This window comes from Porites lutea, chromosome 5 (genome assembly GCF_958299795.1).
Source record: "Porites lutea chromosome 5, jaPorLute2.1, whole genome shotgun sequence".
In the NCBI taxonomy this organism is placed as follows: Eukaryota; Metazoa; Cnidaria; class Anthozoa; order Scleractinia; family Poritidae; genus Porites; species Porites lutea.
This window is the reverse complement of record NC_133205.1, coordinates 45,271,878-45,284,559: the sequence shown is the minus strand read 5'-3', so window position 1 is coordinate 45,284,559 and position 12,682 is coordinate 45,271,878. Positions and strand designations below refer to the sequence as shown.

Below are 12,682 nucleotides of genomic sequence, written 5' to 3'. Positions count from 1 at the left end.
ATAAATTCGGTTGTTTCAGCCATGCTGCCTTCACCGTAAGAAAATATGTAAGTCGGTTATCTGCATGCTTCAAAAATTTGTGATTTAGTGTGCGCACGCAAGACAGGTAAAAGTGGAATTTTGATTGACTCCACCCAGCGGTAAGGTGCCTTACAGAATTTTTATCTAAGACTTCTCAGTTTTTCTTACTCAAGTCGACGTCAAAGCGATGCTCCAAACGGCTAAAACTAATTAAAGTGCTCACTTATTGTTCTGAACTAGAATACTGCTCCCGACTTCCTATTCCTGCCAATGGGGAGAAAGTAACAGAGACACCAACGTCCGTATCATTTCGTTGCGTCGGAAAAGAATATAAGCTTGTAGGTTCATCCTCAAGAACCTGCCAGGACAATGGACAGTGGAGCGGGCAGCAACCTTCATGTCAACGTAAGTCACAAAGAAGCATTAATTTCAAGAATAATAATGGATTGATTGAATGCAGGATTTAGTGTTTTTAACTTAGTCCGATTACATTGTAGACAATGCCAGGATGGTTATGTTAGTTTCCAGAACTTGGATTATTCGATAAAGATAACAATTAACATTCTATCATGCTGCACTTTCTGCTCTGACCAATTTCTGAAATGTTCTCTTTTCTTACACGTCTATTTAGCTTAGCTTCGCTTAGTGAAGAATTTTCTTTAAATTCAACACAATTAATTTATTTTTAACACGTTAACTGAGTCGGCATTCGGTGGTGCCTTAATAATATGTCTGTTAATTTTATATAATAGACCAGTAAAGCAAAGCTAACAAGTATCTGTTTTAAGTATTCTTTACTTTATTTAGAGGTGTCAGTCACCTGACTGTGTACACATGTAACACCGTTTCTCCCTTGCAGTGATTTCATGTGTCGACCCTGGTACTCCCTCCAATGGTGCTAGGACAATTCGCGGAGGATTCATTTACCTTGGTTCCGTACAATTCACATGTAGAAAGAACTACGAACTTGATGGAGTATCAAGAATATATTGTAAAAGAGATGGTAACTGGAGCAGACCGCTGCCAAAGTGTGTTTTAGGTAAGTAAACGTCCGTTCATCAGAAGATTTTTTATGGGGAAGATAATAGGTAGATGTAGATAAAGTTCAACGTCAAGGTGCACCTTAAGTAAAGAAAAAGTATCTGAAAAAACTTATTACAAAACCGATTATATTTCACGCTGTGTTTAGTTGCCATTTTCCCATTTTCACGCTTAAATTTACATGCACTTTTCGCACTTTCGTTTTCTATTTATATCCACAAATCGTATTTATTTCTTAGCTTTTGATAATTATGACATGAAGCCATCAAAATGTCACGTTCCTTTTATCGTAGATTTGGTTTTAAAATGTCTCCTATTGTGAAAAGATAACATGAAGACCAAGTCCCATTAACATTGCAGCTTTTTTTTCCTTTTTTTCTTCTTGACAGTGTCCTGCACGAATCCAGGGAAGCTACGAAATGGAAGAGTGATTGGAGATGACTTCAGCAATGATGCAACCGTTCGATTTAAATGTAACTCACGCTATCGGCTTGTTGGTGCAAAAAAAATTACATGTAGAAACGGACAGTGGAGTAACAAAAACCCGAAATGTCTGCTCAGGAAAAAGCGGTTCGGACAACGTTAAATAGTACTTTAAAAGTAGAGGAGAGCTGTTGATAGGGTATTTTTGGTCCTGATTGTTGGTGTAACAATAGATCTACTCCACCAAAATTTCCAACGATGATGGCAGTCATTTACCCCTCTCTTTTTTCCGAGATTTTGCAAAATGCGGACCTTAGTTCCTAATGAAGTAGTAGCTAAAGAGTTTACAAGAATATAGTCGCTTACCGCAATCAGGACCAGCACATTACATCAACGCGTCTTTTGTCATAAAGCCACGCATATAGACATTAAGGCCGATACACACGAGGGATTTTGCCTCTGGAGCGTGCTTTAGGGGAACGCTCCGGGAGCAAAGCCCCTCCGTGTGTATCAACGAGTTCATGGGTATACTTCATCCTCGGGAGCAGAATTTCCACCCCGCAAAATGCTCCACGATATTTAACCGGTTAAATATTTGGGAGCAAGCTCCCGGGGCAAACTGAGCGAACTTGAAAACGCTCCCTCGTGTGTACTGACACGTGCAAAATGAGCTTCATACCTTGGGAATTAATTCACGTATAACCACATGTTACCACGGTAAAGTAAACCCTCTTTAAAATTTACCATGGCTTCGTTATCGTAGGAAATGGCTTTTAATATGGTGTCTGTAACCGCACCTGATGAGCCGATTTATAGGACAAACAAGTACACAACGAAACTTAACCTAGGAATAATAACGGTGTGAAAGCAGTCTACGAAACTGTGGTGCTGGAAGCTTCTAAAAAAAAACCATTTGGCATTTTATAGCATCCATAAAAAAACAAACGAGAAAAGGAAGAAGCTTGAAGTAATTATTACTTTGGGGCCTAAATTCGTCTAGATTAGGCCTTCTAGTTAAATAAAAGCGTTTTAAAATAATTAGATGTTTCTTTTTGTGACAGACAGATTTTCATGTTACGTTATTCCTTTTTTCCTCGTGACATACTTGTCACTGAAGAGATTCACGCCGTACCCAATTTAAGACTGCTTTTGCTCTGCAGATAGTGGTCAGACTCTTTACGTGGTTTGAATGACCATTTCACTTATGTCCTTGTTTGTAGGCAGCAGCAAAAGTTGCGATTTTTCTCGTGTTGCGAAAAATCGCAACACGCGATAGTTGAGATTTTTCGCAGTTCTTTGTCATATTAAGAATCACTGAAGCCCACAGAAATAGCTGTCCTGTTTTACTCCCAAGACCAGACTCGCGTTATATGTGCTATCTTTAGGTTGTATGATTCTAACTGAGAGCTATTCTGTATCATAATTTTTATTTATAAATAGTTACAGTTACAGTGGGGGTAAAAAAGTTGAAAGCATATTTCATTTTCAAAAAAGTTCCAAGTAATAATGATACAAAATATCATGTCACCAAGACGACTTCGATGAACACATGCATCTTTCCAATCCTTTAAGTGATACAAAAGGAGTTAAAAAAAACTGTGTTACAGGTTAACATGAATAGTGTACAAGCTATTTACAATTAATAATCCTTCTCGGATCAGATTTAGCTTTGAGTCTTAAATAGCCTGCGTGGCAGGCGTTCGAAAGGGAAGGGGACGGGAATTAGGGCGCGAGACCACGCGCGATGGAGGAGCGTTTCTCTCGCGCCTAAAACTCCCTTTCTCGAAACTCCCTTTCCCTTCCCTTTCAAACGCCTGCCACGCAGGCTAAGTCCTAAAAACCGCTTAAATCAATACATTCACGGTAAAAATGACATTTCAATAATCACTTTTTAAGTCAAAGAAATTGCTTTACCAATAGGGCAAAACAGCGATTTATCTAATCACTTTCCGCTGTCCTTCCATACGAAGTTGTTGTAGGGGATTTGATATGGTATTCAGGAGCCTCTCAGCACTTTATAGCTTGTCTAGGGCGGGGCTGGTCCGGGCGACCAACCAAGTCTTCGGCTTTCCTTTTCCTTATTTCAGGTCTGAACCCAACTTCCTGCAGAGCCGACACCGCTTCCTTTACATACAGGTGGTTCTCAGGAAATTTAAAGCTTCGAAAGGTGTCCAGTGCTTTAGTATAGCTTTCGTCGGCAGTGCTTATTTCGCCTTCCTTTTGACTTAGCTGGCCAAGGAAAAAAAGATTTCGTGCCACACGTAATTCGTTGCCAATTTCTTGTGTAATCTTGAGTGTTTTTTCCAGCAAGTCCCTGGCCTTGTCAAAACGGGAGCAAAATAAGTGAACTCTTCCCAAGTTACACAAACAAATTGCAGTTTCCTCGTGTCGTTCTCCATAAATGTCGCAAAGGAGAACAAGTGCATCGTTCAGGTGTTTTTCTACGTCATCATAGCGACAAAGAAAGGTGCACGTTACTCCAACGTTGTGTAAACAACGTGCCCCTATTTGCTTCTGTTCTCCCAAAAGTTCCTTACTGATTGATAAAGCTTTATGGTAATACGGCAGTGCTTCAGCTTGATTATTTTCCAAGTTACCTAAACCAATGAGACATCTCGCTACATCTTTATGTTTTTCCCCAACATTTTTACGAAAGATGGCAAGTGCTTCATTATAATACTCTCTAGCTTCCTTGCCCTGAGATAAATTGTAGTTCGCTCGCCCCAGCTGGCGCAGACACTCGGCGACCGCTTGACTGTTTCTGTCAAAACCGCGGCGCCGTATTTCCAATGCCTCTTTAAAGTATTCGATGGCATCTTTAAATTTACTTTGTTCTGTCAGAGCTTGGCCACAAAAGAAATGCAACAAGGACGAAATATCTTTGTTGATAGCGATGTCTGTGTTTGCCTTCATGAATTGTCTTAGTGCTTCTAAACACTGTTTAACGACACTGAGTTTTCCATATTTAAGGCACTTTGTGGCGCAAGAAATAAAGCACTCGAGGAAGTGACTTAATTGAGTCACTTTGCTCATTTCCTCATAAAGATTTAAACAACTGTGGCCAAAGGAAATAACGTAGGATACATAAGCGCTCACATGTCCAGCGAATATCTTGGAGTTAGAGCTGTCTTCTTTCGTAAGTTTGTGAAGTGGTCCAAGCGCTGTTGAGATCATTTCAAGCTCAGGTTTCCCTGCTTGTATCTTGATTTTTGCATTACTTTTAATGACTCTATTTACCACCTGGTGAAGCCACAATGTTGGCCTACTATCTCCTTTACATGAAATTTGAACAAGACTTGAAGCCATCAATATTGGGTCTATGTCTTCAGCATCAAGGTAATAATAATAATAATTAATAATAATAATAATAATTAAAAATTTATAACGCGCCTTTTCCATGCAAATATGATCAAAAGCGCGTGACAACTCGTAAATGTTAAAAGAAAATAAAAACTAAAATGAGCAAAATAATTAAGGCAACGAACTCAATGACAACTTCTAACGGGATTGGAGCAGGAGCACAGATAGAAAGGAACTGAAAAGTATGCAGTAATACTGGCTCACTTGTCACAGTTCTTTCCACAGACATTCGCACCGCGACAGGCATTGATGTCGTGAACCCGCTTTCGCATTTTATCTTGATTTCTCCCATTGTTTCTTTTTTTCCATCTTTCAATTTGCTAAGATACCGCGCCCAGGTGAAGTTACATACAACATGAGAATGGACGTTAGACACGTACCAACCAGCGCACGCCAACGCTAGAGGTTGATAATCGTACAAGGATCACCACGGGTGATGATTGCTTATTGCTATATAGAACACGCCCCTTTCGGGCCAGTCTTCCGCAGGTTTAGTGTATCGGCTTTCAGATCGCTCCACGTTAGCTTTGAGAAAGACATCGCTTCTTTCGTTTATCTCATTCCGGGAACGAACGCCCTCTCGACTTTTATAGTCAATCTCTAGCGTTTCGTTGTTTCCACTCTCAGTCATGTCGCAAAAATCCAAGCAGAAATCCAGGTCCAAACCCCAACTGGAGGATTACGCATTTCCACCGTCGCCGCAAGCTCAACTATTCGAGCATTACGCTCAATTCCACGTCGACGAACCAGCCCTTGGGCCTGTCCTCGGGCATCCTTCGCCTTCAGAAAGAAAACAACAACTTTTGGATAAAGAATTAGAGCTGGTGAAGTAGGAAAAAGAAAAGTTGGCGTTAGAACTGGAAGTGCTCCGTTTACGCCAAGTTCTCGGACCAGCAACTCCCCCAACTACATCGGCAGCGCCATGTGCGACTGGAAAGTCTGACACAAAGAAAAAGATCATCGACTGGCCGCAGAACTTTAAGAGCTTCTGCAACCTTCTCGACGTCTTTACAATCCTTCATCTGGGAGGCGTCAGTGAGTAGAGTTACGGCATCCTCAGAATTCATTCCTCTACTTAGACACATGGACCAGCTGTGTAAAGCATCGTTCGGGATGGCGTCACTGTCTTGAGTAGTAACGAGTACATGGCCGTCTCCATGTTCATTACTTCCTGATGAAGGCCAAAATAGGCGAACAGTTTTCAGGTCAACGACGAAGCCACGTTGAGAACCCTCGCATTTTTGGCGATACAAGCCTTTGGAACTGCCCTAACTTTTCTTCAGTCTTGTCATTGGATGTGGTGATTCTACTAACAGCGTACTCTGTACATCCAAGTGCTCTGCTGAAGCTGTCATATGAATTAAAAAGTGTCTCAAGAGTCTCTGCGTTCAACTTGGCAATAAAAGCAAGGTCATTGGTTGATACGTGTTTGTAAAATGTTTTCCCGACCATTCTAGCAAGCTGACTTTTTCCACTACAACCAGGATTACCAGAAAGATATATTGTGGTGATTCCTCCGTTAGAGCTGCTCTTTAGCTCTTTCATATGTTGTAGAATCTCAGATTGGCGATCTTGTATCACATGGCTTGGCTTAGGTGGGAGATTGCCTAGAAACGTCTTAGGCTTAAAACTGAGCTCCTCTTCAAGTGCTGATGATTTTTACTGTAGAGCGCTCACTAGTTTCTGCTCTTCTTTTAACTGATTCAATATTCGCTAAGTTGTAGGAAAGCTTTTCTGATGTGCGCTGGTTCTGAGATTCTCAACATCCAGGTTTAATCCCAAGAAAGCCACCTTTACTCTTGAATCGAAATGAAACTTTAGAAGTCGGCATCAGAGGTGGCACCTTTAGATATATGGGCAAAAACCTCATTACGTAACTCTCGAAGACTGTTTACATGAGTTTCAGTTACGGCGTTTAGTGTTGTCCCTATGCTGTTTGAGTACAATATCCCAAAACACAACGCTGTACAATCCCATTCTTCCGTTTTACCATTGATCATAATGCTTAGTAACTTTGCATTTCTCTTTTTGCTTTTGCTTGGTTCCTGTTTCTCGAAGTCCTGTCCGTTTTGAATCGTATTGTTCCACTTTCCAAAAGTTGACTGAAATTTATTGTCCCTTTCTTGCTTGAATACGCAACGTAATCCTTCGGTGATAACGTTGGCAGTTATATCACAAACTCTGAAGAAGTTCAAGTTTTCATCAGAATAATCCATCATCGTAAGTTTCAAGAACCTAATACAACACAATAAAAACACTGCAAATAAACCAGGAACATTTTAAACTGACAACATAGAGAGCTGCAAGATAGATTTAACTACTTAGAAAAATTAGCTTATAATCGCTCTGTGCTTTCGCTCTGTTTTCCATAATTACTGCCAGAATGGCACAAAAAACTCTTTCCCCCGATTTTACCCGGCATGAGGCATTTAATGTGTCAAGTTGATTGTGAACGTTTAAGCATTTGATGCGGGTTTCACCAAGTATGGCTCTAAGGCTGGGTCCAGAATTGGTGTCCGCGTGATCAAGAAACCGTCGTCCAGTAATGTAACGATGGTGTTCCAGATCTGCGATTACCTAGCGCAAAGAAAGTTCTCATTCTTTGCAATATAATCAAATCATATCAATAAATAGTGTAATCTAAACACTGGCCAATTTCAATGAGGTTACCGGCCTTGCATTCAAAATTTTTCTCTATTTCTGTCAACGATGTTCTCGGGGAGCTTATTCCATCGTTTAATTGCCCTTGGAAATTAGCATGTTGCTTGCAATTTGAATGAGGCTTTAAGATAATTTACCATTGCCAATCCTTGAGGTTCGAGGCAAAGGAGTACATTTTCATATACAAGCTGAAAACATTCCTTACGGAGAGAGAATTCCCCTAAATTCAAGGGATGGCCACTCCAATTTGTTAACATTAGTTACCACTCTAAATCCTAGCTGCAATGCGCTAGATCATAATTATGCAGGCACAGCTTCTAACTGAACAGAATTTACCTACTCCAGTTTTGGTCTCAAAAAACTAGAATAAAGCTTAGATAAACAGGCAACTGGGGTATTCCTAAAATACCTTCTAGTAACACCGAGGGTCCGCTTAGCGCCTGACGTAAATGACGTAATCTGCCCCTATGAGATCTTCTGAAAGAGTGTAGCTAAATGTCGTGGGTCTTGGGTAGTGGGTAGAGGTCGTGGATCGTGGGTGTGGGTGTGGATAAATGTCGTGGGTAAAGAAAAAGTTTTCCAAAAAAGAAAAATTTAAATTAAAAAATCAAAAGGCAAAAAGTTGTAAAATTCATGAAACGAAAATCTCCGTGTACATGCCAGTCCTACCCCCTGCCGATGACACCAGCCTAACCTATGCCAGCGCAGATTTAAAACTCATAAATGACTGCGTTAACGACGATTTAAACAAGGTGTATATATGGCTATCGGCTAACAAACTGACCCTTAACTTGACTAAAACTGAGTTTATGTTACTTGGGTCGAGGCAGAAGCTATCAAAGCTTTCTGAAACTCCTTCTTTTATGATAAACGACCATCCCGTGATGCAAGTGTCAACGGCAAAATCTCTTGGAGTGCATATTGACCAAAACCAAGAGACTATAAAGGGGACAGAGAGGGCATCCCCCATATACACCCTATTCCATAGGTAATTTGTCTCGAGTTATTTTTAACACCACAGATCTCAAGGGGGATTAGACAACAGCCAATCACATAGCGCGAATGTGTTCCGGGTGGATGACCCACGCTGAGAGCCACGCGTCCTTCACGAAATGATGCAGAACAAAATGGGGGAAGACGCGGAGAGCGATTTTGCTATTCCTTTTGTCGACAAAAACGACTACAGCGACATTTCTGCGAAAGCTGTGTCAGCGAAACCGAAATTAAAAAAGAATCGCCTTTCCTCTCTTGTATAGAGCTAACAGTAGAGCAGCGAAATCCTTAACACCCTGAATATTCTCTCAGGATCATTTATAATTTACAGTTTGAAGAGAGCAATTTCTGGTTTGATGTTTATTTTTTTCAGTCTTTATAGCGATTATTCCTACCCACTTACTTTGTCAATTGTAGGCGAACCCTCCTAAAGCTGAATTTCAAGGGACCATATTCAAGCATAGAAAGAGAAATAAAATTTCGTCGTTGCTTATTTACGTCCTCCATAAAACGCGAAATTAGGCATTTTCACGTCGTAGTCGTGCAAAAACGGGAAAGAAATGAACAAAAAAGTGTGTTGCACGTGCGAAGTTGTTGTTTAGCTAATTAAACCTATTGTTTTTTGACGTTCTAGTTGTCGTCCGCGTCGTTAGATCTTAAACTCCCTAAATTGTACAAAGGACCGGTTTCAATAGACCGGCGAAATTTCTCATTTTATTAAAGCACTGAGGTTACGACAACTTCGAGTTAAACTGATTTCACGGGTTGTCAAAGAGTCCAGGGATTCCTTTTTCCCAGGTGAGCGCCGACTCATTTCGCTTCAATATTCAGGAATGCTCTCGATCTTTTTACGCTTTCATTGCCTCTCGCCCGACATGTTTTGCACGGCGTTTGGTCATGCGAAACCTCTACGAAACATCCACGCCTCGCGCGAGGTAACTTTATCCCAATTCTAAAAATAACTCGAGACGAATTACCTATGGAATAGGGTGTATATGGGGGATGCCCTCTCTGTCCCCTTTATAGTCTCTTGCCAAAACTTAAGCTGGGAATGCCATATACAGAGTATTTGTAAAAAGATTGCTTCTGCTTTGGGTGCAATTAAAAGAATACGACATCTTATTCCTTTTAATGTATTAATTAATGTTTACGACAGTTTAATTCAACCGCATTTTGATTACTGTAATGTCCTATGGAGCAACTGCGGCATTGGTCTTTCCGATAGGCTGCAGAGGCTCCAAAATCGTGCAGCCCGTATTCTAATGTCCGCTAATTCTGATTGTAATGTGGACGATTTGTTCCTGGCACTGGGTTGGCTTAAGCTTAAACACCAAAGACAAGTTTCGACGGCTATTATGATGTATAAAACCGTACATGGGATGACTCCCGACTATCTAACATCTAAATTTGTATCTCGTGACGAAATAACTTCTTATCGATTGAGGAATACTGAAAATAAATTAGTCCTTCCACTGCCCCGTACCAATTATTTAAAGAAAAGTTTCTCCTATAGCGGAGCTAAGCTGTGGATCAGCCTATCCCATTATTTAAGATCTGCAGATTCTTTACATGATTTTAAACGCAAACTGTGTCGCAACAGTTTTGAATGAGATCATACATTAATACAGTTTTACACGGCATCCTTGAAAAGCAGCTTTTCTTTGTAAATAGCTAGGTAGTTAAAATTTTATGAATATATTTTTAATCAGAGTTAGTTTAGTTAGGTATTATAGATCTCAGATTTTATTTTTTGTACATGCTGCAGGAATTTTAACCGTGTTTAAATAAAGTTATCTATCTATCTATCTATCTATCTTCCCCGCGGTCAGCAAAGCAAATAAGCAAATCACTTAGTACCAACAGACACTAAAATAAGAAACTCTGTACACTATGTAAACCTATAGCAGGTTACAGAAAACTGGAGACTGAACTGCTTTTTCGCAAAAAAGTCAACATTCGTGACTGAAACGTCCTTTGAGTTAAAGGAATGATATTTAGAATCGTTGCAGCAAAGATTTTGTACGCAAAACAAAAAAAAATTCGAGAAAATTATATTTACTTAAAAGGCAATAAAATTTACATACTGTCCGCGCCTTAACTTGAAAGGTTGAGCATGAAGGTGGTTCCTTCGTAAGTTATTAGCTAGCCTCAAACTTCTTTAAGAAAGACTTCTATGCAAAAATATGAAAAAACCTCAAAATTGTCCTTTTTCCCTGCCCTTTCCCACGGTGATCACCTTCCATCGTGTTATGAAATCTCCGCCGATCATTGGTATAGATTAATAGTGAGCAGCCACTTCCATTCGGCTAGCCAGAGCTGTTGATCCCATACTTTCTGCAAATTGTACGTATAACTTACGTCTGTTTCGTTTATTTTGCGGTGATAGCTAAGGTATGTATAAATTTTCATCGGCAACATATATGGTCTTTTATACAGTGATGGTGTGAGAGGGGAGCCAAGTCCCACGTGTCTAAGGAAATATCGGGAAGAGGACGAAGAAGAAGCCGTGGCGTAAAGGGCAATCAAGGAGTTGGAGATTTTCGTTTTATAAATATTTTACAATTTTTTTCTATTTATTAGTATTATTATTTTATCATTTTTTTCCATACTTTTTTTACCCACGACATTTACCCACACCCACACCCACGACCCACGACCTCTACCCACTACCCACGACCCACGACATTTACCTACACTCAGGAGTAATTCGTCACCTATGATATTAACAACAAAATACTACACGAATAGGGACTTTCCCTTCAGTTCTAATCAAATGCATTATTTATAGCATGTAATCAGATCCTGCTGATTTATCGTCTGGTATAAAAGGAAAGCATCAGAGCACAAGTACATCAGTTACAAAACCGCGGTTAAAAAACATGGAGCTTAGTTCGAGAAATAAGGAATTTCTCTTGTGAAGTTTACATGGAGTTTATTATTATTACTTGTTCCTACTTCAGGGGCACCCAACGACTGCTTTCTGCGAAATATCTCTTCGAAGAAGCAAAGATTGCCCAGAATTTTCTATGACTTGAAGACGGCTAAAAATTTCTAGATGACTGTTCCATACATGAACCCATTCATGGATAGTTTTCGAAGCTTGTTTAGGTAGTAAATTCCCTACGATTTTCTCAAGTTTAATTTTCACGTTTCACTTCCCAAGAAAAAAGGACACCTAAAATTTTCGGATTCAAAAGCCCTTGTAATTTCGAAACGACTCAAGTTCCCCTAGGATGACCGAACAGATACAAATTCTATAGCGCTTCTTAGAATGCATTTCCTGAGATCTAAAAGTACTCTTGAAAGCCTAAAAAGTGTTTTCAATGCATGATTTAGGAGGAAACCATCGTTGGGTGCGCCTGCTACTTGTTTATGGCAAGAAGAGAACTCGAAATGGCTACAAAAACTACGAGTAGAAGAAAATGAATATTCAATTTTAGAGTGAGGTTAATAGCTAACGAGCCTTGTGTATAAAAGACCATCACGTCTTCCTCAGCTTCTTTAACACAACAACAACAAGTTTATTCAGTATTAACATTTTGTACAGGTGTTGCCGATTAAAATAACAATAATAAACAGCTAAGTTTAAGGAAATGCAGATATAATGGAACGGTGGAATGAACTATGTTTCTTTCATCTTTCAAATGCTTGGAAGATGAAATTTGCAGCTAGCCTGCTGATATGTGAATCAGTATTAAAAAGAAAGCAGACCTTATCATGGATATTGTAATTTGTAAATAATGTATTTCGGTCGTTGATTTTAATAAAAAGAGTCTTTCTCAAATCATTGTATTGATCACAGTGAAGTAATATGTGCAGTTCATTTTCAACCGAATTTTGGATGCAATGATCGCAGATTCTAAGGTCTTCAGGAGTTTTGGGGATTGTAAATCTTCCAGTTTCTATTTTTAAATTATGATTTCCTATCCTAAATTTGGAAGCTACACGCCTGTGTTCAGGATTCCGGATATGATTGATGAATTCAAAGTGATTTGTTTCATTTTTAAAGATGGAGTAGAATTTTAGTGTTAGTTTTTTTAGTTTAATTTTTGTATTTGTTCTTATCAAATTTAGCTGGTGGTTTTTCAGATGTTTTGACAAATTCATCTCAGCTTTGGATGGGAAAGTAGAAGGTTTTTTAAAGTTAACTTACTCTTTATGAATATTAAGTTGTGTACTCAAA

The 12,682-nt window shown here is 39.5% G+C and overlaps 1 protein-coding gene and 1 pseudogene across 1 annotated transcript; one reads left to right on the top strand and one right to left on the bottom strand.

Annotated features, from left to right (window-relative positions):
• The first annotated feature begins 64 nt into the window (after positions 1 to 64).
• LOC140938445 (C4b-binding protein beta chain-like) lies at positions 65 to 2,523 on the top strand. The gene is made up of 4 exons (XM_073387920.1): positions 65 to 79; positions 195 to 426; positions 881 to 1,060; positions 1,452 to 2,523. The coding sequence occupies exons 1-4, from the start codon at positions 65 to 67 to the stop codon at positions 1,646 to 1,648; spliced, it is 624 nt and encodes a 207-aa protein (XP_073244021.1). The 3' UTR covers positions 1,649 to 2,523.
• Positions 2,524 to 4,921: 2,398 nt separating this feature from the next.
• Positions 4,922 to 7,061, bottom strand: LOC140938444 (uncharacterized; annotated as a pseudogene).
• Between the last annotated feature and the right edge of the window lie 5,621 nt (positions 7,062 to 12,682).

Coding starts and splice junctions, on each gene's coding strand:
- LOC140938445 (XM_073387920.1), top strand. Junction 427..880: donor GCAGCAACCTTCATGTCAAC/GTAAGTCACAAA, acceptor TCTCCCTTGCAG/TGATTTCATGTGTCGACCCT. Junction 1,061..1,451: donor GCTGCCAAAGTGTGTTTTAG/GTAAGTAAACGT, acceptor TCTTCTTGACAG/TGTCCTGCACGAATCCAGGG.